The 25,498-nt window shown below is 65.2% G+C and overlaps 1 protein-coding gene across 1 annotated transcript; it reads right to left on the minus strand.

Annotated features, from left to right (window-relative positions):
- Positions 1 to 7,276: 7,276 nt before the first annotated feature.
- MYMK (myomaker, myoblast fusion factor) lies at positions 7,277 to 18,172 on the minus strand. The gene is made up of 5 exons (XM_045562418.1): positions 17,974 to 18,172; positions 14,196 to 14,310; positions 13,411 to 13,559; positions 8,418 to 8,534; positions 7,277 to 7,975 (listed from the first exon to the last, which is right to left on the minus strand). Exons 1-5 carry the CDS (start codon positions 18,106 to 18,108, stop codon positions 7,826 to 7,828), a joined length of 666 nt encoding a protein of 221 aa, XP_045418374.1. The 5' UTR covers positions 18,109 to 18,172; the 3' UTR covers positions 7,277 to 7,825.
- Positions 18,173 to 25,498: the final 7,326 nt, after the last annotated feature.

Genomic DNA, 25,498 nt, shown 5'->3' on the forward strand with positions numbered 1-25,498 from the left:
ACCGAAGACGTTGAGCATCTTTTCACGCACTTGCTGGTCTCTGGCGGCGGTGCCTGTTCAGATCTTTTGCCCATTTTTAAAATTTGGTTGTTTATCTTCTCATGATTGAGTTTTGAGAGTTTATTTATATGCTGTGGGTGCAAGTTCTGTGTCGCGTGTGTGTTTTGCAAATATTTCCTCCCAGTCTGTTTCCCAATGATGCCTTTTGAAGGGCAAAATTTTAAATTTTGATGGTCTAGTTTATCCATTTTTTCTTTGATGGATCATACTTTTGGTGTCATATCTCGGAGATATTTGCTCAATCCAAGGTTGTAAAGGTTTTCTGGGATGTTTTCTGCTAGCAGTTCCCTGGTTTTCCAGTTAATGGGGGTACGGCGTGAGGGTGTGTGTGTGCGTGTGGATGCCGTGTGTTCCGGCGTCGTCATGGGAGGTTTATACCCCTCGGCAGTTGGCAGCAGGGAGGCCGTCACTCAGCAAGCAGGCAGAGGATTTAAGCAACACAACCAACAAGCTCGACTCACGGCTCCTACGGAGGGTGAGGACAGGTGCTTCTAGGCGCCACGGGGCGGTCACGGAGCGTGACCACACTCTGGGGCGAAGAGTGGATGAGCCACTGCGAACGGCTGTTGTGTCATCACCTGTTTCCTGACCTCAGTGCCAGTTAGAAATCAGTAACAGTAGTGATGATAAAATAGCTTGAAATCCCCCTTTTCTGCAAATTAGGAGAGAAGACATCGTAATGAGAATGGAATGAGGACGGTCCTAGTACCTGCTGAGCGACCTGAGTTACCGTCCGCAGAGCCGCTCACAGCGTGCGGCAGGCGCCAGGAGCGCCGGTGGCTGGCTGCTCCTTCCTCCTGCCCCGTGTCCTGCGCTGCTGTCTCCTGACTCTCGCACTTGTTTGTTTGCCGGCGCTGCCTGTGTGATCAGTCATGCACCAGGCTTGGAGGGGGTGGCCCAGAATTCCCGTCCTGCCGCACGGCCGAGGCAGTGAACCCAGCGGCCAAGTTCCCCGAGTTCCCGCAGTCCCGCAGCTGTGCCCAGTGGCTTGGATGGTCCACAGTGAGGTCCTCCATTGCGCCAAGAGATGGCAGCACACAGGACTGGGACCCCATACCTGGGGCCAGGCTCAGCTCTGTGTGAGGCCCCAGCCACGCTGACACTTAGCTGCCCCTCAGTTTTCCAACCTGTGAAATGGGGACAGCCAAGATGGCTAAGATGATGAGGAGCTGGCCACAGGTGGGAGAGCCCTTCCAGGCCTGCAGTCCGTTGTGGGAGTGGCCACAGGCGGTAGGACGCGGGCACCGTGGGGCCCGGCACAGGACAGCAGGTGTCTGCAGACTTCTCGGGCCTCTTGGGGCTGCCTTTCGTGCTGACATCTTCAGTTCTGCCGTTCCGTGGTTTCTGGAACCGGCAGGCAGAGCCAGTTCCCGCTGTCCCTCCTTCCTCACCCCTGGGAGGCTGGAGCAGCCAGGGCTGGCAGGCTGAGGCCGCGGCTTCCCGGAGCCCTGAGCCGGCAGCAGACGCTTATCAGCCTGGCGTGGTGTGGGGGCGATCTCTGCCCAAACGTCTTCCAGATGTGGCCACGGCTACCCGATAGCCCGGCTCCAGCTGGGGCCCTGGGCCAGCCGGCTCCCGTTGGCCAAGCTGCGAGGAAAACGAAAGCCAGCAGCAGCACAGGAGGCCTGGCTTCTCGGAAGGGAAGGGAGCGATGGGGCAGGAGCCCTGGCCAGGCCCGGCAGCTGGCCCTGAAACGGGGGTGGTCACAGCTGTCTGCTGCCCCCTGGGGTGGGCCCGGCTAACGGGGCTCCCGGCAAGCAGGATGGAGCTTTCATCTCTTCTGCTTCCCCCAGGTCACATCCCCTCACCCCGGACGACAGGGCGGGTGGACGACGTGGCACTGGTTTGCCCGTGGGGTCGAGGGCAGGGTCAGGACGGATCCTCTGCACGGGGGCGGGGGGCCCCTTGACCTCTTTTGTCCCCTTGGACGGCCCGGCAGGGTGAGCAGGTGTCACTACCAGGGCTGTTGGAGGCTGAAGGGCCTTGCCCGAGTTTGCACAGCCCTGGGGGGCACTCAGGGCGGGTTCCTTGCCCGGCGCGTGGGCTGCTCCGCCTGCTGCCAGCGTGCAGGTCAGCGGGGCCGAGGCTGAGTCGCTGTGGTCGCCAACGGATTGTTTTTGAGTGTGGACGAGTCAAGGAGGCAGAAGCCTGCCCTCGCCAAGACAGATATGGAAAAATCCACTCGTCCATTCACTTAACAAATATTTGTGGCAAATATCTGCGCCTGCCAACGGCACGCCAGGCAGAGCGCGGGAACACGGCTGAGCCTGCCGCAGCCGGCGCTGAGCTTCCGGACTCCCGCGGGCGCCACAGCCCGGGGCTACGCCCTGTGCCACGGCTGTCCCTCCCGTCCCCTTTCCCACCCTGCAGAGGATGGGGGAGAGGACGACTGGGGATGTGGGGGTGACCTTGCTCCTGCTGCTTCGCAGAACAAGTCACCCATCCAAGGCCGAGAACTGCCGTGTGGACACATCCTGGGTGCCGTGGTGACTGATGACCAGGCTTGGTGCCACCGGGAGGCACAGGGAGCGGGGAGCCGACGAGGCCCCCCCAGAGCCCTGCTGATGCTGCCCCTCGCTTAGCAGCACCCCTCCCCACGCCCCTCCTGGTGGGGCTGGGCTCCCTCCCGCACGGCGGGGGCCTTCCTGGGCTCTCCCCGCACTGCCCCGCCGGCTTCCCGCCTGAGACCCTCAGCCCCGCAGCCCTCCCGGCCACGTTGGCCCTGCAGGTCCTGCATGGACCCCGTTCTGTCTTTCACCCTCTCCCTGGGCCGCTGTCCCCTTCTCCTTCAGGTCTCCCGATGGCATGGCCCCCCCGCCACCGAAGCCTTTCTCACTCGTCACCTCCCCCAAGGCGAGAGCTCGGCGCTGTGTCTGCCTCCCCACCCGGCTGTGCGTGGCTGGAAGGCGGAGCCCAGGGCCGGCCGGCTCGCCGGAGTCCTGGACGCTGGGGGAACCTGCCCAGCGCGTGGGACCGCCGGGAAGGGCGGATGTTTCAGCTGGAGAGCTGGGCCTCGCTTCCTGCTGTCCGCGTCAGGCATCGGGGAGGGACAGAGAACCCCAGAACAGAGCTGGTGACGTGACCCAGGGCTGGGAGGGGAGGGGTCACGGCTGTCTGCCTCCCAAGTCCCGGTCACATGCCAGCTGACCGCCAGCCCTCCCCGAGAGTCGGGGGGAAAGCCTGGCACGGCCACCTTCTTCCTTCGCCTTTGGCCACAGGTGACTGCGAGCACCAGACAGACTGGGGCAAACTGGGACAAACCTGTCTCTCCTGTCCTGGGGCAGATGCTGAGACGGCAGCAAGGCCAGTGTGCTGCTGGCACCGTTCTCTCCACCGGGGCGGTGGCAGCGCAGGTGGTGGGGAGGCCCGGGGCACGGGGCATGTGCAGACCAGAGCCACGGAACTGTGCCGACATCATAGACGTGGCCCGCGTGCAGGTGTCTGCAGGCTCGCAGGGTCCAGTCGCTCTTCTAGTTTCAGTCTTGCACCTGCCTCTTCCAGGCAGCCTTCCTTGCTTCTTCCCTAACCCTAATCCTTGGGCACTTGAAGTGTTTTGTTTCCTCGGCAAGTGGAGTGTTTGGTGCCTTCACTGTGGCGACTCCCTGAAGGTAAGGACAGCGCCGGTGGACTCCGGAGCTCTCCCTTCCTGCCCTTGAACAAGGGCAATGACCATGGCCATGGCCATTTTAAAATACCACGCTAGGTGCTTTGTATTAAGTGGTCTTGTTTATCTCGACAACATCCATGTGAGGTGGCCACTGTTACAAATGGGGAAACTGAGGCTGAGCTGCCTTTTACACCCCCCAACCCTTCCGATCAGCCGGCTTCTGACTTAACTCACCAGCAGGGGCCCGGGTGGCCCGAGGCTGCTGTTCCCACCCGAAGGTGAGGACGCTGGCTGCAGAGATGGGAGGAGCCGGCCCGAGGTCACCGAACCATCGGCGGTGGCCAGGGGCTCGTGCCCGCCACCGCTGTCCTCAGCTCGCTTAGCTAACCCGCTAACGGCAGGAGAGGTCGACACCCAGGCGTCTTGCCGACTCTGCAGAAACATCCTTGCCCCCCCGCCCCCCCGGCCCTCCCCGCGAAGACCCTGCAGCTGAGCCGGCCCGGCAGCCCCCCTAACGCCAGCCCCGGCCCCGGCAGGACAGTATGAAGTAGATGGGCAGCTGTAAAGCCTCTTTGAAAGGGCAATAAAAGTTTTGGGTTTCAGCTCATCTTACTGGAGAGGAGAATACCAGAGACAGGAAATGTCAGTAGCAGACACGACAAAGGCCACAGCGCGCAGACTGGCCTCAGACGGAAACACCCGGCTTGTGCAAACAGGACGTCCTGGCGCTCCCGCCGTGCCAGCCTCGCACCAGCGGGGGGTGGGGCGGGGCGGCTGCTACAATAGACTGTTTTGTCTACGTTGCTGTCAGTGTTTATAGAACTTGTCCATGTCAGTGCTGCCGAGGTGTGCCGCACGCACCCCCCCCCCCGCCAGCCACGCTCCTGCCGCGTGTGCCAGGAGGGGTGTCGGGTGTGCCTGGGCACGGGCACACGTGTGGTCGGGCTGGGGCCGAGGCGAGGCTGACCCTGGGCGCTGGGCTGGGTGGGGCGTGGCCAGGCCAGGGGCTCTTGCTGGGTCTGCGCCCACCTACCCCCCGTGTGAAACGATCGAGCTCGGAGGACAACACCGTCTGGCTCCCTGGTCCTGGCAGCGAGGCCACAGCCAGGACTGGACCCTGCGGCCCTCTGCGTGTGTCCCCGGGTTTAACCCAGGGTTTCCCAAACCCGTGTGCGCGGATCTGCCCGCCCGCTTCCAGCAGCCGCTAGCCGCACGGCAGCGTTGCCTGACAGAACGCAGGACGCTGGGTTACGTTTGGGTTTCAGATAAACAGCGCATCATTTCTTAGTGCAAGAGCGTCCCCAGTGCTGCATGGGACACAGTTATGCTGCGTGGCCGTCTCTGTGCATCTCAGGTTCACATGCAACTGGGCACCCTGCATTTTGTCTGCAACCCTTCCCATGTGGCATTTAAATTTAAATCAGGTAATATTAATCAACATTTAAGGATCCAGTTTCTCAGTCGCACCAGCCACGGTTCAGGTGCCCAGGTGCCACGTGTGGGCGAGAGGCCGCCCCGAGCATCTGCACCATTAAAGCCAGTTCCAGGGACAGCACGCCCTGGGACTGCAGAACATCCGGAACTCCTCTCCTGGGGGGAACTCGCAGCACTCAATCTCCCTAGGCCCCCGCCAGGGCTGGGCAGGAGAGGGGCTTCCGTCCGTAGCCCAGGGTGGGCTGGGGTGATGGGGAAGGCCCCTCTGGCTTCAGGCGCCGTGATTCTCGGATTCCAGGGACAGGAAGACCCGGGCTCCACAGCACTGGGGTTGGGGGTGCTGTGTTTGTGGGCTGCACGTTCTTTCCTGTTAGCCTCGAGGTATCTGCGTGGCCGTTCTGGGTGTCTACGGAGCAGGGTGGCCCTCCTTCCGGGCACTCGCCTCCTAGGCCCTGGTCAGAGCCCCCCAGATGTCAAAGTGGGCTTCAGTGCCTGAGGCCCCTGGAGGAAGGCGCTGCTGAGGTGACTGGCAAGACTCTGGCCCCGTCACGAACTCAGCAGCCACCGTCCAAAGCTGCCCGGCCTCCTTGGCCCTCGGTGGCCTCATCTGCAAAGTGGGCTCAGGACTGTGCCCTGGGGCCCCCGGGGGTCGCTCTGGGGGCTGACCCTGCTGTGGACGGGGGAGGCTGGGCCTGGAGCCCGAGAGGCCAGGCGGGCCCGTGGCGGGCAGGGCTGAGGGCTGGAGTGCGCCTCCTAATTGTCCGTGACTTACAGACTTGGCCGGGCTCCCAGACGGCCTTCATAAATCAGCGCCGCCACAGCGAAGAGCCGCTAGTGTGGCCCTTACGCACTTGGCAGGGCCGCCGCCTCCCTGCCCGGGAGCACCCTGCCGCCTCCAAGTTTCCATGTGTCGCCACAGAGCGGGCGGGGCTGGCCTGCCTGCTGCGGGGGCGGGGCAGCCGGGAGAGGGTGGGAGGCGGGAGGTGACCCGAGGCCGAGGCCGGCCAGCTTGCATGTACCAGCTCCTGCTGGGGTGCCCCACCACCCCTACCTGCGGGGTCCCAAGTCTGCCGCTTCCCTCTCGCTTGGTGTGGAGACTTACAGCGTCTACGCCGGCCAGAGAGGAGGGCACTGGTTCTAGACAGCCTGTCTCTTCCCGGGGTGTGTGTGGGATGTGTGTGTACGTGTGTGTGTGCATGCGTGTCTGTGTGACATGTGTGCACGCGTGTGTGCACCCCCCAGGCAGAGTGGAAGCCAAGAGAAGCAGTGCCACACCCCCACAATGTCAGGGCACAGCAGCTGGGTGGGCGGACCGGGACGTAGGACATGTCACTGCTCCCCTGTCGGGGTGGCTTGGAGCCCTGACTGTGGAGCCTCAGCTTCCTCATCTGAAAGGCAGGGGTGACGTCCTCCCCTGGCCCCCGAGCTCAGTGAGGACCCCTAGAGCCAGGAGGGGAGGGTGGGCACCAGGCAGTGTCAGTAGCAGGGATCTGTCCTCTGTGCCCGCCCTCTGCTGCCAGGAGGGACGAGGGTTGAGGAGGGGGCAGGCCAGGGCCCCCAGGACACGGGGACTTGGGGTGGCCAGGCCAAGGAGCCACAGCAGACAGTGTGCCCACCCCAGGTGTGCAGCCGGCCCTCCCGAGCCCCTGAGGCCTGCAGGAGGTGACTTCAGGACAACCCCCTCGCCTGTGGGGAGGGGACCTGGGTGGCACCGTCTGGAAATACAAACAGGCCCTGGACAGGTGTAGGTAACTTCCTCCCCGGCAGCTGGGGCCGGGGCCGCTAGGGCAGGGGGGTGGGTGCTGGGAGGTGCAGGTTGTGAGGTGATGTCTGGGAGCCCGTCCCGCCACCCCCGGACTGGCGCAGGCAGGAGCCCAGAGTCTGGGCCCCATGACTCTGCTCAGGGTCACAGCACCCACACACCCCTTTCCCCTCTGGGGGGCAGCGGGCAGGGCTGAGAGCCAGCGTGCAGGGCGAGGGCAGGAGCGGGCGCTGGGCCTCCCGCACGGGCTGCCTCGGCGAGTGCGGGCTCAGTGTGGCGCCTCCCGGCTCTGGCCTTGCGCTCGCTGCCCGCCCAGAGCCCGGGCGTTGGTCTGCAGGACGGGAGCCACATGGCCCCCTGGGGTCTTGTTTTAGGCATTAGGACGTATACAGAGCGTCTGGCACACGGTGAGGTCAATAAATCAAGGCACTTCTTACTAGGTGTCGTTACAGAAACGGCTCAACTCAGCCCGGCTGGAAGGACGGGTGAGGGGCAGGCCCGGGCCGGGGAGACAGCTGGCTCCGCTGGCCCCGGCTTCCTAGATGGGCGTGTTCAGAGCCCCAGGACACAGGACAGAGGGGTGATGCCAGCTTCCAGGAGAAAACAGATGACACGGGGTGGGCACAGGCCCCTGTTCGCGGCAGGCACTGGGTCTCCAGCTGGCGGTGGGTGGGTGGACGCCGGACCCAGGGCTCCCAGGACACATCTGTCAGTCACGGTGAGGCCAGGAGGAGAGAGCCCTTTCTTCCGAGCGCGGTGCGCACCCAGTGACACAGCACGCGGGTCCTTCAGAACCACTCGGCGCAGCACGGTGGGCGCTTCAAGCATCCCTGGGGACCTCTCAGGACACCCTAGAGACCGTGTCTGCTGGGTGCCCAGGGCTGGGGAGGACGGGAGGAAGCCCAGGGAGAGACTGTCGCCAGGGGTGAGCGGTGGGGACGGGGCTGGCGCTGGGTGCCAGGTCAGACGCACGCGCAGCACAGGGTGGAGCAGTCCAGCTTGGCCGGGGTCCCCGCGGTCCCCGCCTTCTTGTTGACCTTGGGCAGCAGCAGGACAAAGGACATGGCCAGGGCACAGTGGTAGAAGCTGTGGACGTAGGTGTAGTCCCAGTCCTGCAGGGGCGGGGAGTCGGTCTGCAGCCTCGGCCACCTTGGCAAGCCCCTCAGTGGCCCCTGCAGGGGGGGCCTCCCCCACCCCACCCAGGGCAGCGAGGTCTGCGCTGCTCTTTGGGCTGCTGACTAGAGGTTGGGCTCCCTCCCTCCCTCCCTGCCTCTGTCCCTCTGCCCCTCTGCCCCGTCCTGCCCTTCCCCCCTCCCCCTCCCCCCTCTCTTCCCTCCCCCCTTCCTCCCCACCCCTGCCTTCTCCCCCCTGACCTGCCCCAGGCCCCTCTCGGGCTGGCGAGACCTCTGAGCCGCGAGCTCCCTGCAGGCAGGTCAGCTGTGGTCTCTACCACCCCCAGGCCCACACAGGCTGATGCCCCTGACGCCACCCCCCCAGCAAGGCCATGCCAAGCTGGCCCGGGGGGACGGGGCACTTCCCCGCTGGGTTCGGTACCTCGAAGAAGAAGCGGAGCATGAGGGCCAGTGCGCCAAAGCAGAGGCCGGGGCCCAGCTGCTGGGTGTAGACGCTGGCGTCGGGGTACAGGCCCTTCTTCTCCCTCATCTTCTGCAGCTGCAGGGAAGGGTGGTCACAGTGCGCCCCCCCCAGGCCTCAGCGCGGCCCCGGAGCTGGCCACCTTAGGTGGAGACGCCTCGACGTGTGCAGGCTGCAGGGCTACTTCTGCCCAACCCGCCCTTCACCCAGGGCTGGGGAGAGCCCAGCCCTGACGGCAGGCTGGGACCCTCTGCAGCCAATGCGCCCCACGAAGACCCCTGTTCCCCTCCCGCCTCTGCGGCATGTGACAGGTCACCCTGCACGCTGCCATCTCCTGCCAGAGGGGAGCCCAGGGACCAGACGTGGCGACTGTTTACAGCGGAAGGGAACTGGTGTACTTGGCACCAGCCAGCCAGGGTGGCCCACGGAGGTGGCACTTGTGGTGGTCCGTGGGACAACTTTACTTGGCCCACAAGCATCGTTCGCTTTACTAGTTAAAGGACCTGTCTTAATCTGTCAGACAAACGCAGCCAGCACCAATTCTCAGATACTGAATCCTCGGACGCTGAGGTTACAGCAGGGCCCAGGTGGGTAGTTAAGCCTAGAAAGATGGGTCAGTGGGCAGAGAAGGGTGAACTAGACGCAGGTCGCCCTCCTGTGCCCCGGGCCTCGGGGACAGAGGCGTTTCAGAGCTCAGGATGTTTGGATTTCAGCAGAAACCATCACACACAGCGTGAGGCGTGGGGTACCCGAAGACCACACAGCCCACGCTCGGCCAGGGCAGGTTCTGCCACCACATGAATCATGAGATGACGCCCAGTGCTCCGTGTTCTGGAACTTGCCCTGCACCAGCGTGGGGCAGCCAGACAGCGTGACCCTGGGTGCAGGTGACCCGGAGCCCCCATCTGACCACCCCTCAGTGGCAGGACTGGGGCTGAGGGTGGGTGCCACTGAGGTCACCCAGTGGGCCTGCCCCACCTGAGGGCACTGCCACCCAGCTCTTATCACTTGTCACTTCCTCCCCTGAGGGTGACAGCTCCCAAACCCCTCCCAGGAAGAGAGGAGCCACCGGGAGAGAAATCCACCCTCATTCCAGGAAACAACTGCCCTTGAACTTCCAAAATAAACTGCACGTTAAATGAGCTAGAAAACATAATTCGAGCCCCAGAGGCAGGCGGGCCGCCCGTCTCCTGTTCCCGTGGCCAGATGCTCAGCTCCAGGGCCCTGGGGGTCTCGTGGCACTTTGTGGGGACAGCGACAAGCGCATCCTGTCCGGCTAATTAAAACCCGAGGAGGCACAGCCCCAGGGCAGAGCCAGAAGTGAGGCGGTGTCTGTCCAGAACCCCGAGCCCTCGGGTTCCACAGGTGCATTACCGGTCCTCGCTCGGGGACAAGTCACATCTAACACATTCCCTCTCCCTTCTCGGGGCAGCCCAGGGGTCCCCTGCTTCCCCAGGGTGGAGAGAGAGAGGCTCCCCTGTGTCACCTGTTCAGAAAGTCAAGTCCTGGTCTGGCCACGGCCCTGCCCTGACTGCCTGTGACGTCGCTGATCTCTCGGTTTCTTCCTTAACCAAATGGCGAAATAAATCCTGTCCTGCTTGGCTGTAGAGCATAGTGGGACAGGTTTTGACAGCTTGCCACCAGAACTTTCTTATCCCTGTCCAGAGCTGTGAAGCAGGTTAGTGGCCCCTTCTGCACGACCCACCCTGCCTGACCCCCTATTCCTGGGACCGGCCCCTCTGGCTGGCGTCTGAGGCCTGGCCATGCCTGGAGGGGCAGTGTGGCTTGGGCAGGACCAGACCAGGTCTCCTCCCAGCACTCAGAGGGGGACCCCAAGACCCCGGGTGGCACCCCAAAGGGGTAAATGTGGCAGAGGGACGTGCACATTGGGGAGAGCCAGCCCAGGCTGAAGCCCTTAGGTCTGTGTGTGGCCCCTGACAGCTTAGCTCCCTCCTGTCCCCAGGACTGCCGTGCCCCAGGTCTGTCCTGCCCCTGGTCTGCCCTGCCCCAGGTCTGCCCTGCCCCTGGTCTGCCCTGCCCCTGGTCTGCCCTGCCCCAGGTCTGCCCTGCCCCTGGTCTGCCCTGCCCCAGGTCTGCCCTGCCCCAGGTCTGTCCTGCCCCAGGTCTGCCCTGCCCCTGGTCTGTCCTGCCCCTGGTCTGTCCTGCCCCAGGTCTGTCCTGCCCCAGGTCTGCCCTGCCCCTGGTCTGTCCTGCCCCTGGTCTGCCCTGCCCCAGGTCTGCCCTGCCCCTGGTCTGCCCTGCCCCTGGTCTGCCCTGCCCCAGGTCTGCCCTGCCCCTGGTCTGCCCTGCCCCAGGTCTGCCCTGCCCCAGGTCTGCCCTGCCCCAGGTCTGCCCTGCCCCTGGTCTGCCCTGCCCCAGGTCTGCCCTGCCCCAGGTCTGTCCTGCCCCAGGTCTGCCCTGCCCCTGGTCTGCCCTGCCCCAGGTCTGCCCTGCCCCAGGTCTGTCCTGCCCCAGGTCTGCCCTGCCCCTGGTCTGTCCTGCCCCTGGTCTGTCCTGCCCCTGGTCTGTCCTGCCCCTGGTCTGTCCTGCCCCAGGTCTGCCCTGCCCCAGGTCTGTCCTGCCCCAGGTCTGCCCTGCCCCTGGTCTGCCCTGCCCCTGGTCTGCCCTGCCCCAGGTCTGCCCTGCCCCAGGTCTGCCCTGCCCCAGGTCTGTCCTGCCCCAGGTCTGTCCTGCCCCAGGTCTGCCCTGCCCCAGGTCTGCCCTGCCCCAGGTCTGCCCTGCCCCAGGTCTGTCCTGCCCCAGGTCTGCGCTGCCCCAGGACCGCCCTGCCCCTGGTCTGCCCTGCCCCAGGTCTGCCCTGCCCCTGGTCTGCCCTGCCCCAGGTCTGTCCTGCCCCTGGTCTGCCCTGCCCCAGGTCTGCCCTGCCCCAGGTCTGTCCTGCCCCAGGTCTGCCCTGCCCCTGGTCTGCCCTGCCCCAGGTCTGCCCTGCCCCTGGTCTGCCCTGCCCCAGGTCTGTCCTGCCCCTGGTCTGCCCTGCCCCAGGTCTGCCCTGCCCCAGGTCTGTCCTGCCCCAGGTCTGCCCTGCCCCAGGTCTGCCCTGCCCCAGGTCTGCCCTGCCCCAGGTCTGCCCTGCCCCAGGTCTGCCCTGCCCCAGGTCTGTCCTGCCCCAGGTCTGCCCTGCCCCTGGTCTGCCCTGCCCCAGGTCTGTCCTGCCCCTGGTCTGCCCTGCCCCAGGTCTGTCCTGCCCCAGGTCTGCCCTGCCCCTGGTCTGCCCTGCCCCAGGTCTGCCCTGCCCCTGGTCTGCCCTGCCCCTGGTCTGTCCTGCCCCAGGTCTGTCCTGCCCCTGGTCTGCCCTGCCCCAGGTCTGCCCTGCCCCTGGTCTGTCCTGCCCCAGGTCTGCCCTGCCCCAGGTCTGCCCTGCCCCAGGTCTGTCCTGCCCCTGGTCTGCCCTGCCCCAGGTCTGCGCTGCCCCTGGTCTGCCCTGCCCCAGGTCTGCCCTGCCCCAGGTCTGCCCTGCCCCAGGTCTGTCCTGCCCCAGGTCTGCCCTGCCCCTGGTCTGCCCTGCCCCAGGTCTGCCCTGCCCCAGGTCTGTCCTGCCCCTGGTCTGCCCTGCCCCTGGTCTGCCCTGCCCCAGGTCTGCCCTGCCCCTGGTCTGCCCTGCCCCAGGTCTGCCCTGCCCCTGGTCTGCCCTGCCCCAGGTCTGCCCTGCCCCTGGTCTGCCCTGCCCCTGGTCTGTCCTGCCCCAGGTCTGTCCTGCCCCTGGTCTGCCCTGCCCCTGGTCTGTCCTGCCCCAGGTCTGTCCTGCCCCAGGTCTGCCCTGCCCCTGGTCTGCCCTGCCCCAGGTCTGCCCTGCCCCTGGTCTGCCCTGCCCCTGGTCTGCCCTGCCCCAGGTCTGCCCTGCCCCAGGTCTGCCCTGCCCCTGGTCTGCCCTGCCCCAGGTCTGCCCTGCCCCAGGTCTGCCCTGCCCCTGGTCTGCCCTGCCCCTGGTCTGCCCTGCCCCAGGTCTGCCCTGCCCCTGGTCTGCCCTGCCCCTGGTCTGCCCTGCCCCAGGTCTGCCCTGCCCCTGGTCTGCCCTGCCCCTGGTCTGCCCTGCCCCAGGTCTGCCCTGCCCCAGGTCTGCCCTGCCCCTGGTCTGCCCTGCCCCAGGTCTGCCCTGCCCCAGGTCTGTCCTGCCCCAGGTCTGCCCTGCCCCTGGTCTGCCCTGCCCCTGGTCTGCCCTGCCCCAGGTCTGCCCTGCCCCTGGTCTGCCCTGCCCCTGGTCTGCCCTGCCCCTGGTCTGTCCTGCCCCTGGTCTGCCCTGCCCCAGGTCTGCCCTGCCCCTGGTCTGCCCTGCCCCAGGTCTGCCCTGCCCCTGGTCTGCCCTGCCCCAGGTCTGTGCTGCCCCAGGTCTGTGCTGCTGTGACGTGTATCTTTAGCTTGGGCTAGTTTGAGTGGGTTTCGGTCCATGCAACGAGAGGGCCTTGGTCCCTCAGAGGCTGCAGGAGCTCTGGGGACGTGTGCGAAGGGCCTGTGGCTGCAGCTCCTGGGTGCTCTGCAAGGGCCATCAGTGGTGAGGACTGCGGCTCGGGCTGCTTCGGCCTCACGCCACACCCTGCGCCCCGCTAGGGCCAGGCTCGGGCTCACTCCCTGCAGGATGTCTTCTCAGGGCAGCCCCGGCCATTTTCAAGCCGAAGCTGCATCTCTAAAGCAGCGCTTGCCCTCACACAGAATGGCCACGGCGCCAGGATGAGGGGACACATCAGAAGGCAGGTTTTTGGCGGCACCTCACCAGGTAGGCACGAGGCTGGGGGCCGGCGACTGGCGCTCAGGCCCGCGTGGTGAGGACAGACAGGATTCCTGCCGTCCGCGTGGCTGGAGCCCCGACGCCGTTTCTGTGTTTCAGCTGAGTCCTGTGTCCAGCCGGCCCGTGAGGGCAGGAGGAGGAATCCCAGCCAGGAGCGGGTCACGGGTGCCCGGGTCCCCGTCCGACCGTCAGCGCGCACGCAATACGCACCCACTTTGCGGCGATGATGAGGACGGCTGTGCCGATGGGGCCCGAGTACACGCCATAGCCAGAGCGGTCGTGGTAGACGCGCACAGCGACAGTCAGGACACCGAACATCACCAGTGTTGACCTCTTGGGTTCGTCGAAGTCAGCCAGGGCTGGGGGCGGGAGAGGCGGGAGGTGAGCGGCTACCCCGGCCCCTGCGGCCTCCAGGGCGCCGTCCCCGGGTGCCCTCTGCGAGTGAGACCCCGAGACCAGCCGCGCACTGAGAGGCTTGAGTTCCCGCCAGTTTTGAAGGAACAGAGCAGGGCAGGGGGATCGGCTCCCAGCAGCCTGTCCCTCTACGCAGGTCTGCACGCGAGGGAATCGGGGCCACGGGGGAGGACGCCGGGAGGCACAGACGGCCGGCTGCTTCCCGGACGGCGAGGAAGCCCCTTGGGTGATGGGGGCTGTGTCTCCACGTCGCCACGGGACAGCGGTGACTGAAACACACATGCAGGAGGTGGGCTCTGGACGCCCGTGTCCTCACGAGGCCCCGCGCTGCAGGACGGCCTGGGCGGAGCAGCGTTCTCCGGCCTCGGCCGTTTCAGTTTGCACAACAAGCTTTGTTGTCATTGTAAAAGGATCTGAGAAACGGGACTCAGGCATTTAAGGGCTGCATGTTCTCTTTCACAACGAACACGGCTCTGACACCCAGAAAAGGGGGAGGTTCTTCGGGCTGGGCTGGCTTGGGGTCGGTGCGGATGGCGGGGAGCCCCCTTGTCGGCAGGGCTGGGCTGGGGGTGACCACTCACCCATCAGGGACACCCACATGCTCAGCGCTGTCCCGTAGATGCTGAAGTACTCCAGGATGTCGTGACGCATGAAGCACAGCACGGACAGGCCCGGCCCGCTGCAGGCGTGGTGGAGCTGCCGGAAAACCCACGGGGTCACAGGTGGGGGGACGGGAAGATGGGGCTGGAGCCCAGGGGAAGGGCTGGCCCCCAAGCCGCAGCCCCCAAGAGCCAGGCCACTAGCTAGCTGAGAGACCTTGGGCAAGGCACTTAATGTCTCTGTGCCTCAGTCTCCCACTGAAACTGGGGGTCCGCCAAGGACTCCCCTCGTGGGGTCCGTGGGGATCAAGTGGAACATGTGCGTGAGGGGTTCAGGGCCTGGGTGCGCCAGGGTCTCAGCGAACGACTGGGCGGAGGCTGAGCGGTCACTCAGGTGGAGCCTGCCGAGGTGGGGCCTACAGAGTGGTCTGTGTGGACCTTCGGCGCCGGCCCAGCATGGCTGCGCTTCCGTCCCCGGGAGCCGGCTTGCTCTCGCGGCCTCTGCGGCCTGACCACACGCGGCGCTCCAGACCCGCGTGGGCAGCAGGGCCCCAGCCCACGGCGGCTGGTTCGGGCGTCTGGGCCGGGGTGGAGGACGGGCACTCTTAGATTCTCAGGGGCTGCGCGGGCACCGCCCGCTGAGAGTTGCTGGTCCGCGGCTTCCGGTTTCTGCTTCTTTAACGTGGAGGACGCTCTCGAGCCTGGCAGGTGTGAGCACGCAGCACCCACCGCCTGCCCGCGCCCTGCGCCTCTGCCCAGCACCTGCCGCCGCGGCACGGGCCGGTGCGGAGGGCTCCAGAGCAGGCAGCGTCCTCCTCACAGAAAACAGCTCTCTCTCCTGTTGCGCTCACATTTCATCATTTTAAGTAATATTTAATTACATGACATAATTATTTTGACAAGTTCAACTGGCATAAACAGGCCTGGAAACCAGCACAATCGACTCTTGGTGAGCCCAGCTCGGCGGGCGGTTGGCGGGGGGGGGGGGGTGGCTGGAAGGCAGCCGGGTCTGGAGGCGGCAGGGACGCCATGGAGGGAGCAGGGCCCGGGTCATCTGGGGAATCGGGCCAGTCGGGTCGATTTAGAGAGCGCCTACTGCCTGCAGTGGTACGCGGCCTAAAGTGACAGTGCACCTGGGAGGCATTAATAGAGATATAGCGTCCAGAACAAGGGAGGAGGTGGTCGGCCCACGTGTGACAGTTCTCCCAGAGAACTCTGTGGAGCTTCAGGCAAAGCGGAGGCCAGAGGAGGGTAACCAGGTGGCGGGCATGACTGTTTAGCTTGGAGAAAGAGGAGCTTCAGGTGGGGCCTGGTCAAGCTGTTTAAACATGGGCTGGAGGAGGGAGGAGGGGGCAGGGCCTATGGTGTTGTCCTGCTCTCCCGGCTCCTTCCAGAGCTGTACCTGCCACTCCCGTCCCGGCCCCCAGTGCCGCTGTCTCTGTGCCGCCCCTTCGTAGCACAGACGGCCATGTGTGGTGAGACTTATTCACGGTGAGATCCTGTCCCCATTGGAGCAGGAGTGGCCTCTGCCTCGTCCTGGCTGCCAGGTGGTGCCCAGTGTCGACTGCTTGCTGTGTGTGTGCAGGGTCGGGAGGCAGCTGGCCCACCCCGGCCTCTCCCCACGGCCCTTGGTTCCCTCCGACCAGGGAACTCAGCTCTGTTCAGCACCACCTGCCCTGTGGCCAAGGGCGGGGCTGGGCTGGCTCTAGGCTCCAACACCATGGTCACCCTGCAAAGCGGGCAGGCCTGGCCCAGCGAGGGCGCTGGGGGAGGGGGTGTGGCTGGGGCAGCAGTTCCAGCAGGAGCTCAGGCACGTGGCTGGCCCTGTGGAGCCTCCTCTGTCGAGGGGGGATGGGAACACTCCCCCGTAGGGCTCGTGTGCACAGAAATGGCGACTGTGGCAGGAGGGTCCTGGTCGGAACTCGAGAGGAGCCCTGGGGAGGGGAGAACTCCGGGAGGCACAGAGTGTGGCTTTGAGGCTGGAGCACATTTGTCACAGGCGGCAGCTGCCCCTGACACTCTGGGTGGGGCAGGATGGGGCCGGGCAGGCCTCTGAGGCAGCTGTGAGGCCAGCCCAGGCCCACGCCGGGGTGGGGGGTGGCCCGGCTGGTGCCTGTGGTTTGCTGGGCTGGGTCTAACGTGGGCCTTGGGGACAAGACCCCGGGTTCTCTCCCTGCCTAAGGCCCGTGTGCCCGCAGAGAAGTCCTGTCTCTGCTCTGGGCCTTGGTTTCTCATTCTGCAGAAAGACCCCACCCCGAGCCCCAACCCAGGCTGGGGCTGCGGAGCAGCACACGGAATGGCATTTGGAAAACGCCTTGCGTGGGCTGGGAGCCCCAGAGCATGTTTGGTGCTTACAGGGCAAGTGACCCAGGCTCTCTGGGACTCAGTTTCCTCACCTGTCACATGAGAATCGCAACACTAGGCTCATGGGGGGGTGAAAAGACTAAATAAGACCCTCGTAGAGCGCCTGGCCCAGTCCCCAGCCCGGACGCTGGCTCGTGGGTCCTGGCGGCTGTGGCTGGTGTCCCTCCCGCCCGGGGCATCTGGTTCCGCCAAGGACCCAGCCTGTCCCAGGTCACTGCTACTTACGGGGGCAGCACAAACCGGAGAGGGTGTTGGCCACCCCCGCCCCCCGCCATGTGCACACTCGGCTTCTTCCATTGCAGGCAAAATCGGACTTGACCGACTCGGGACACAGGCGTGACGTGAATACGTGTCTGCAAACACGCATGTGCTCACGGGCCTCACCTGCTCAGGCTGTCCGTGTGCACACGCGTGCACTTGGCATTCTTGCCCGTAGAGGCCCTGCTGCTGGGCGGGGGCTGCCTGGGGGCTGCAGGTTGTCACAGGGCAGGCCTGGCACTGCCACCAGGAGGCCGGTGGGACGCTCGCCCCCCAGCGCAGGCGTGTGCCGGGGCTGGGCCGCAGGGGAGACGGGTCTGGCGGAAGGCGGGCGAGGGGGAGAGGGCAGGGGCGTTGGAGACAGGTAGGGAGGAAGGAGGGCACGGGGATGGAGAGAGAGGGTAGACGAGCCAGAGGCAGATCACAGCCAGACAGACAGACAGCAGCAAGCTGCGGGATGAGGGAGCCAGAGAGACACTTGCAGGGTCAGGGGAGCACAGCTCGAGAGAGATCAAGAGATTTAGAGAGTAAATGCCATGGGGTTATAGTTCCAGAAATCAAAATAGAACCAGACATAGAAAAGAAAAGGGAGGCAGAGAGAAAACTAGACACAGTCAGAGACACGCAGAGGGAGGGAGCCCCGGGGTGGGGGGCAGAGAGGGAGGGGAGAGGGAGCCCTGGGGAAGTGGGGGGGAGACAAGCGAGGTGGGTGGGTCCCCCCGACGGGGCAGTTCCAGAATCTGGGGCCAGCCCCCATCCGTCGTCCCAGCCACCTGCTCTCGGCCCCTCTGCTTAGCCAGGAGAGAGGTGGGGGAGGGGTGGGCACCCCGGGCAGCCTTGGGGGGCTGGCTGAGGAGGGGGCTCCCTGGAAGGGCTTGTCCTCAACTGACTGACTGTTCCGCGTGCGCTTGGCCTCCCCCACACAGGCAGTAAGCCCAGAACAGCTTCCTGGCACAGGTGGGAAAACTGAGGCTGGGGCAGAACTCCTAGCCCTCCCTCTGGTCTCTGGACCCCACTCTGGGCTCTTTCTTTCACTTCCAAGTCACTTTTCTTCGTCACTCAAGGAAGCGGTGGCAGGACGGCCCCTCTCCTCCATCCCTAGGAGGGCGCCGCGGGGTCTCCCCGGCCCCAGACTCACCGCCAGGAAGAACGTGGTGAAGAGGTAGACCATGGCCTCCATGTGGAACCGCCTCTTGGCGGCTATGCTGGCGGTGGGCAGGAAGGCCAGGCTGCTGAGGGTGGGCAGGAGCAGCTTGGCCACCAGCGTCCCCATGGGCTGGGAGGGAGGCTCTGGCCGGCCGCAGGCCTCCAGGCCCCAGGCAGGGCTCGTGACGGAGAAGACCCCGATGGCAGCTGCGGGGCGCCCGCAGCAGGGTTTAAATGCCCTGGGCAGAGGCAGGGACACCAGAGCACATGTCGAGGACACATGGAGAGGGGCCAACAGCTGATGTGCCACGTGACCAGCACTTGCCTCTGAGGGTTGTTTTTTTTTTTTTGAGAAGCCGGAGGCGTTGACTCAAGGAGGCCACACGGGTTTGCTCTGAGGCCACAGCCTTGGGGAAAGTCCCCGAGCGCAGTCTCTGACTTCCGGACGTTTCCACCCCGGCTGTCTCCCCAGAATGAGGCCAGTGGGCGCTGCTGCTTGGGTCACGTGTCTGCAGGTGGCACGAGGCGAGAGAACCAAGGTTTCGTCCGCTGCAGCTGCAGCAGGACTTTGTGGGGAAGTTCCAGGCACGTCCCACCCACAGCCACCACCCCAGCCCCCTTTCGTTGTGCGGGACTCGTGAAACCGACTTTCTGTCCCACTTGGTGGCAGCGTTTCACACCGACAGTAAACAGACCGGACCTTCCTGTTGGTGCTCCAAGCACAAGACTGACGCTCTCTCCCTCCCACAGTGGCTCCTTGGCGAGCCTTCCGGAAACCACCTTCCCTTGTCGCACGAGGAGCTGGGGAGCTGTCTGGCGGGGTGCCCTGTCCCCAGCCAAGCAAGGGTGGGTGGGTGTGTGGTCCGAGCTACCCAGGCACACTCTCTGTCCCCGGATGGACGGATTCGTTGTCAGCAAAAGGACGGGTCCTGCTTCCATTCTGTTTCCCTCGTGGTACAATTCGCACAGGACAGAATGCAGAGATGCTGTGTAACCCCACATTCCAGGGTGGCCCCAGCAATAGCCGCTAATATGATTCCTGCCCCGGGACCCGCCTTTGCCTGTTCTAGAACTCCACACACATGGACGCGCACGTTTTGGCTCTGCTGCTTAGGCCCCGCGGGTGCGGCGTCTGTGAGCTGCGCCGTGCCGTGCCATGCGGGGCTGGCTCCGGTGCCGGCTGGGGGCAGGTCCGCGCGTGGATGGCCTGCGCGTTCCTTCTCCTGGGAGTTGGAGTCTGGGTGCGGCAGAGGCCGCCCGGTTGCTCCTGCTCTGTGCGGCTTACCTGCTCCTTCCTTCCAGCTGGGGGCCCTGCATGCCTTTCCAGAAACCTCTATTTTGTCTTCAGTCGCTGGAGCCGGTTGCTGTGGTTTGCAGGGAAATGTCTGAGGCGATGCGTCTGGTTGGGTCGTTCTTCCGCTTAAGACCCTTCCCAGGCACCCACAGCCTCAGGGCAAGTCTAAGTGCGGACGGAGACCACCAGGCATTCACGGCCCAGCCCCGTGCCCCAGCCCCTGCACACCGGAGCCCCTCCGCCGCCCCTGCAGGGAGGCACTTCCTGCCCCTCCTCCGTCCGGTTGCGGGTTAGACCATCTGCAGGGAAGGCTTCCACGGCAGACGGTACCCTGCCTCCAAGGCCAGCTCAGGGGCTCCTGTGTCATGTCCCCACGTGCCACGTCACTCCCGTCTTGGCACCTGCCGCCTGTGGCTGAGCTGTTGGTGTTGGGATGCCTGGGCCGTGTCCCCCCCGCACAGCAGGAACCGGGGCCAGGGGCTCTGGCTGGCTGGAGCCCTGCCCTGACCCCCACGCCCAGGCCTGGCACGTGGCGGGTGTTCGGCAAACCTGGCTGAATGAATGACGTTGTTACAGGAATGAATGAAAGCCCAGAGAGTCAGGGCTGCCGCGCAGTCCAGTCTGGTCTGTGCGGAGCCAGCTCCCTCTCCAGGTGGCAACAGCAGAGCCCGCGGTGTGCAGCTCCGGGTGGGAGGCACACGGTCCCCGTGGGCCTGTGACGGCCCCACCCAGTGGGAGACAGCGGTGAGGACACGGGCTGGGGTCGGGCGCTGAGCGGTGCGGGAGAGTGCTCGGAGCCACGGACCACGCAGGGGCGGGAAAACAGCCACAGTTGGTTCTGTGCGTTTGTGCGAGTGTGTGTGTGAGAGAGAGTGTGTGTGTGGGGGGGGGCTGTGTGTGTGTGTATGTGTGTATGTGAGTGTGTGTGTGAGAGAGAGAGTGTGTGTGTGTGTGTGTGAGTGTGTATGTGTGTGTATGCGAGTGTGTGTGAGAGAGTGTGTGTGTGGGAGGCTGTGTGTGTGAGAGAGTATGTGAGAGTGTGTGTATGTGTGTGAGTGTGGGGCTGAGTGTGTGTGTGTGTGAGTGTGGGGCTGAGTGTGTGTGTGTGTGAGTGTGGGGCTGTGTGTTTGTGTGTGTGTGTGTATGTGTGTGTGTGTGTGTGTATGAGAGTGTGTGTGTGAGTGTGTGTGTGTGTTTGTGTGTGTGAGTGTGTGTGTTTGTGTGTGTGTGTATGTGTTTGTGTGTGTGAGTGTGTGTGTTTGTGTGTGTGTATGTGTTTGTGTGTGTGAGTGTGTATGTGTGTGTATGTGTGTGTGTGTGTATGAGAGTGTGTGTGTGTGTTTGTGTGTGAGTGTGAGTGTGTGTGTGTTTGTGTGTGAGAGTGTGTGTGTTTGTGTGTGTGAGTGTGTGTGTTTGTGTGTGTGTGTATGTGTTTGTGTGTGTTTGTGTGTGTGAGTGTGTGTGTTTGTGTGTGTGTATGTGTTTGTGTGTGTGAGTGTGTGTTTGTGTGTGTGTGTGTTTGTGTGTGTGAGTGTGTGTGTTTGTGTGTGTGAGTGTATGTGTTTGTGTGTGTGTGTGTATGTGTGTGTTTGTGTGTGTGAGTGTGTGTGTTTGTGTGTGTGTATGTGTTTGTGTGTGTGTTTGTGTGTGTGTGTTTGCAGCTGTGAACTCCAGGACTGGCCGTCCGCCTGGGAGGGACGGAGGGCGGGGGGTCAGGTGGGGTGGGGGAGCGGTACATGTGCTGCAGCCATTAGGGAGGAAGAAGGGGCTGCGAGGGACGGTCCCAAGCGGGCAGACAGGTGGCCGGGCCGGGGTGGCCAAGGAGCCCCGTGGAACGGCTGGAACTGAGCTGCCCCTGAGGGCCGGAGCGGTGCAGGGCGGGGGTGGCCTGTGTGTGGCTCCCGCCGAGGCCTGGCCGCCTGGACACGGACCAGCTGCCTGCAGGGCAGGCGTCCAGCTCTGAACAGGACTGAAATGACCCTCGGCTCTCCCGGAGCAGGAAGGTGATTGGCCCGGGGAGCTGGAGGGGCAGAGTGGAAAAAGGCTGGCCGGCAGCTTTGGGGGTGTCGCTGCCCCTGGAGACGCGGGGGGCAGGACGGGGCCAGGCTGGGAGCCAACTCGACCTGGGCAGGCTCTGAGCCAGCAGGGACGTGAGCTGGCACCCCGTCCCTCCCGCCCCCGGAGCCCTCCCTCGGCCCCCACCTGCCAGCCCGCTGTGCAGGACCCATCCTCCACCCTCCCCTGCCCCGCCCAGACCAGACCCCAGCACCACTCGCCCTCCGCGCTCTGGCTCTGCGTGGCCTGCCAGCCGCCCCCCGGGTCATCCTGGAACCTCAGCCCCTTTGACCCCCAGTGGGGCAGGACTCCCCCTTCTCAGAACCCCCAGGGCTCTGAGTACATCTTGAAAACCACTTACATGCACGGGCACGTGTCCAGCGCCAGCCGTGTGCCAAGGACTCATCATGCCTCGTCATGGTGGCTGGGGTGGATGCCTCTGCTCTCCCCATTTCACAGAGGCGGAGACTGAGGCCCAGAGAGGAGGGGGCTTGCTGGAGGTCACCCAGCAACCTGACTCCCCTCCCGGCGCTCCCCCTCGTTGTCTCTTCACCCCGCACCCCCAGGCATCCCTCCTCCACCCAGCAGACAGCACCCATCCCAGTGGGACGCGGCAGGCCAGTCCCGGGCCATGCAGCTGCAGAGCGCCTGGTTTATAGAGGTGCTGACAAGCCTGGGACACCTCACAGCTCCCGCCTTCCAGACAGCTGTCTGTCTGCGGCCCACGGAGCTGGCCGCTGCTGCACCTGCATCCGCGACATATGAGCACAACCCCCAGCACTGGGTCACCCCAGAGCACAGTGGCCCTTGTGTCTTGGCTCTTGTGTGGGGCCCACCGAGGCTTCCTGCACCTGGGAGGGGGCGTAGGCTTTGCTGCTCCGACTCCTTCCTTGGGGTCCCCATGCCTGGACTGGCCTTCAGGGCCTCCGTCTCGCTCAGTGCACCATGCGTGCGACTGTGATAACCAGTGATAGACAGTCAGGTGTCTTCAGCTGTTGGTGGAACCTTAGCAGCTCAGGCCACCTCCAGCTCCAGACCACCTGCCAGTGAGCCAGGCAGGGGGCTCCACCCCTCCCAGCCCCAGCCCTTGGCAGGGCCTTTCCTTGTGAGCCTCAGTTTCCTCATCTGCAGAATGGAGCCATCGCGTGCCTGCCTCCCGGGTTGTGGCAGGTACGAAGGGCTCCGGGGCTGCCTGCCCTCGGAGAGGCGGGTCTCAGCCTCCGTCCACAGAGAGGCCAGTGGCTCCGTGCTGGCCCTGCCCGGGGCAGGCTGGGATTCCAGCCCAGGCTTGTCCGCCTGGCACGGCCCGTGCCGCTACCTGCTGCCCTGGCAGCGCCGCTGGACTACGCCTGGCAAGCGCCCTCCACGGGGCGAGGCTGAGAGGGGCCGGCCATACGCCAGGTCAGCAGCAACCACGGCCGCAGTCCCCTGTGGCCCGGGAACCCAGACTGTCACTGCCACAGTGCCTGGGGACTCAGCCTGTCCTCGGGGACAAGACCTGTGGCAGGGGACAGGGTTGGTGGGCAGGAGACCCTCCTCGCTGGCTTTGGCAGGTTTGCCGGGAGGTCGCTCACCTCCACTGTTGCCGCTGCTGGGCCTGGGCAGGCTGTGAAATCCAGACACAGCAGAGACGCGTGCCCGGCCATGTACTGGCCCCCGTGCCGGGCCGGTCAGTCCTGCGTGGCCTGCCCTGCAGCGCAGCGAGCTTGGCTCCCGGCCCACCACGCCACGGCCCCCAGGCCCGTCCTTGCTCCATATCCGGGACAAAGACCCTCTTTGTCATGGGGTCTAAGACCAAGAGTGGCCTGGGCAGCCTCTGCCAGCCACGGGCTTGGGTGCCCCCCCTGAACTGCAAGCCCTGGTCCTACAGGAGCCACTGCTGGCCGAGAGAGCCGGAGGCCAAACTGAGTTCTGTGGTCCGGCCCAGGGGGCTGCGGCCTCAGGGCAGGCTCTGAAGGGAGGAGCGGGGGCTGCTCTCCAACGTGGGCTTGATGCTGGGGAGGGGACACTCCCGGGGGAATGGAGGTGCCCGAGTGTGCGGGGACGATCCTGGAGCAGGCCAGCCCAGCCCCACCTCACAGCAGGCTGCCCCTGCCCCCTTGGTGGGGGCCGTCCCCTCTGCTCCCAGACACTTGGCTGCCCCGCCTGGCTTCTCTACATGAAATCGTCCCCAACAGTCCTTACTGGGAAGCTCCGTGCAGAGAAAGGAGGGCTGAGCCAGGGGATGTGTCCGGGTCCCGGTACTGGGGTCCCGATGCTGGGAGCAGGGACTATGGCTGGCTGAGCACACCCACTGTGCTTGGCGCCTTTGGGACCCAGGTGTGCCCAATCCTGGACTAACAGCGGCGGGTCAGGCTGAGAGTCAGCCCCCAGTCTCTGTCCGGACGTGGCAACACTACCCACTGTGGTCTGGTCGGCATGGAGGGGACAGTGTGCTGGAACACGTGGCCCAGTGTCTCCCCCCACGCCCCCATGCAGCTTAGAGCAAAGCCGCACGCAGCCCCTCCCTCTGCCGGCCACGCAGGCACCTCTCCCGCAGGACAGTGACCCGGCGTGGCCCCATTTCACAGGCAAGCGAGTGGGGCACAGAGAAGTCTGAGTACTCGCCCAAATCCCCCCACGAGGAAGAGGTAGAGTCGGGATTTGAACCCAAGGAGCCTGGCCGCAGATGGACAGTACATGGCGGAGCCAGCGCGGAACCGTGTCAGCCTGGGGTGCAGCTGCGTTCTGCTGGGCCTGTGTCTAAGCCTCCAAGGTGTAGCCCCTGAGTGTGACACCCGGGGCCTGGGGTTCCTGCCTCCCCAGCCCCCTTGTCACCATGGGTCATGTAGGGGCTCACTGATGGGTGACTGTGTGACTGCCCCCCCAGAGTGTCCCTGGCTGGGGGCTATCTCTGGAGGTCACGGCTGCGGGCAAAGGCCCCGAGAGGTGCCGGGAGCCGGGGGCTGCCCGGTGCAGCCGCTCTCAGACAGCGCTCCCAGGAGCCCAAGAAGGGGCCTCGAGGGCGGCTGGGGTGGGAGAGGGCCAGGAGCCCCACCTCTGCTTTTGCCTGGGTCGCCCTTTAGTTGTACTTGCAAGATTTCTGTGGCTGACAGAGGACCTTGACCTTGTCTAACAGACCAGGAGAGTGCCAGTGGCTTTTGGGCTGGGGCCGTCCCCCGTGGGGAGGCCCTGGGGGGCCAGGCGCTCGCAGGCCAGGGGCGGAGCCTGGTCTGGGGAGAGTGGAGGGGGACGCCTCACCCGCTCCCCACAGGATGAGGAGCCCTGGCCTCAGGAACTGCCAGGCAAACCCTTCATGTGTGGAGCACCTGCCACAGGCCGGGCGTCTGTGGCCCTGGAGAGGTGGCCCCTGCTGCATAGGTCCCGGCACCGCCAGGGGGGAGGCAGTGCCAGCCACACTTGAGAAGCCAGCAAAGCGCTGGGGCCCTGGGGGCTTCCCAGAAAAGGTGGCCTTGGAACAGCACCTTGGGGGTCTGAGCGTGGCGAGGTGGGTGCAGAGGAGGGGGCTTCTGAGGGCCGCACGGGCGGGGGCGGCTGGGGTGCAGCTGTCGTTCCCGACAGCCGCTCTGCAGGCGCCTGGACGTGGGGGGAAGTGGGCAGGGAAGCAGCGACCCCGGGGCCGGCTGGGTCATGTGTGGGGCTCCGTGTAAAATGTGGGGTCCCTTGTCCAAACGGCAGGACGAGCTGCTCTTTCTCCCAGCAGTGTCTCTTGCCCCGGCGTGGGGAGTGTCCTCTGCCGCTTCGTGCCTCGCTTTTGTGGGCTCGGGGATGCTGGAGGGTGAGTGCCCACCCTCAGCGGTGCTGGGAGCCCACCAGAGACCCAGCCTGACCCGCTGTCCCCGCACTCGTGCCGAGGCCCCGCTGCAGGCGAGGGCGGCTGCTGTGCTGGGAGCTGGGCCTTGCAGCGAGCCGTGCTCCAGCCCCCACGCGCCCTGCGGGCCCGCTGGACTCGGAGGATGACATGATTCAAACTTTCAAGCCCCAGATGCAGGCCCCTCTGAGCGTGGGGCCCTGTGCCACCGTCCTGGTGGCAGGTCTGTGCAGCTGGCCTGGCGACTCCCCAGGCACGCTGGGCCCGGGGGGCACTGGGGCGCAGAGGTCACCCGAGGGCTCGAGAGAGGAGAGAGGTGCCGCCTGCCCGACGGGGGGCCTGCTCCGGCCTCCTCCC

Source organism: Lemur catta, chromosome 10 (assembly GCF_020740605.2).
Source record: "Lemur catta isolate mLemCat1 chromosome 10, mLemCat1.pri, whole genome shotgun sequence".
In the NCBI taxonomy this organism is placed as follows: domain Eukaryota; kingdom Metazoa; phylum Chordata; class Mammalia; order Primates; family Lemuridae; genus Lemur; species Lemur catta.

Coding starts and splice junctions, on each gene's coding strand:
- MYMK (XM_045562418.1), bottom strand. CDS start 18,108: ATGGGGACGCTGGTGGCCAAGCTGCTCCTGCCCACCCTCAGCAGCCTG. Junction 14,311..17,973: donor TCACCACGTTCTTCCTGGCG/GTGAGTCTGGGG, acceptor GTTTTCCGGCAG/CTCCACCACGCCTGCAGCGG. Junction 8,535..13,410: donor TCATCATCGCCGCAAAGTGG/GTGCGTATTGCG, acceptor CCTTCCCTGCAG/CTGCAGAAGATGAGGGAGAA.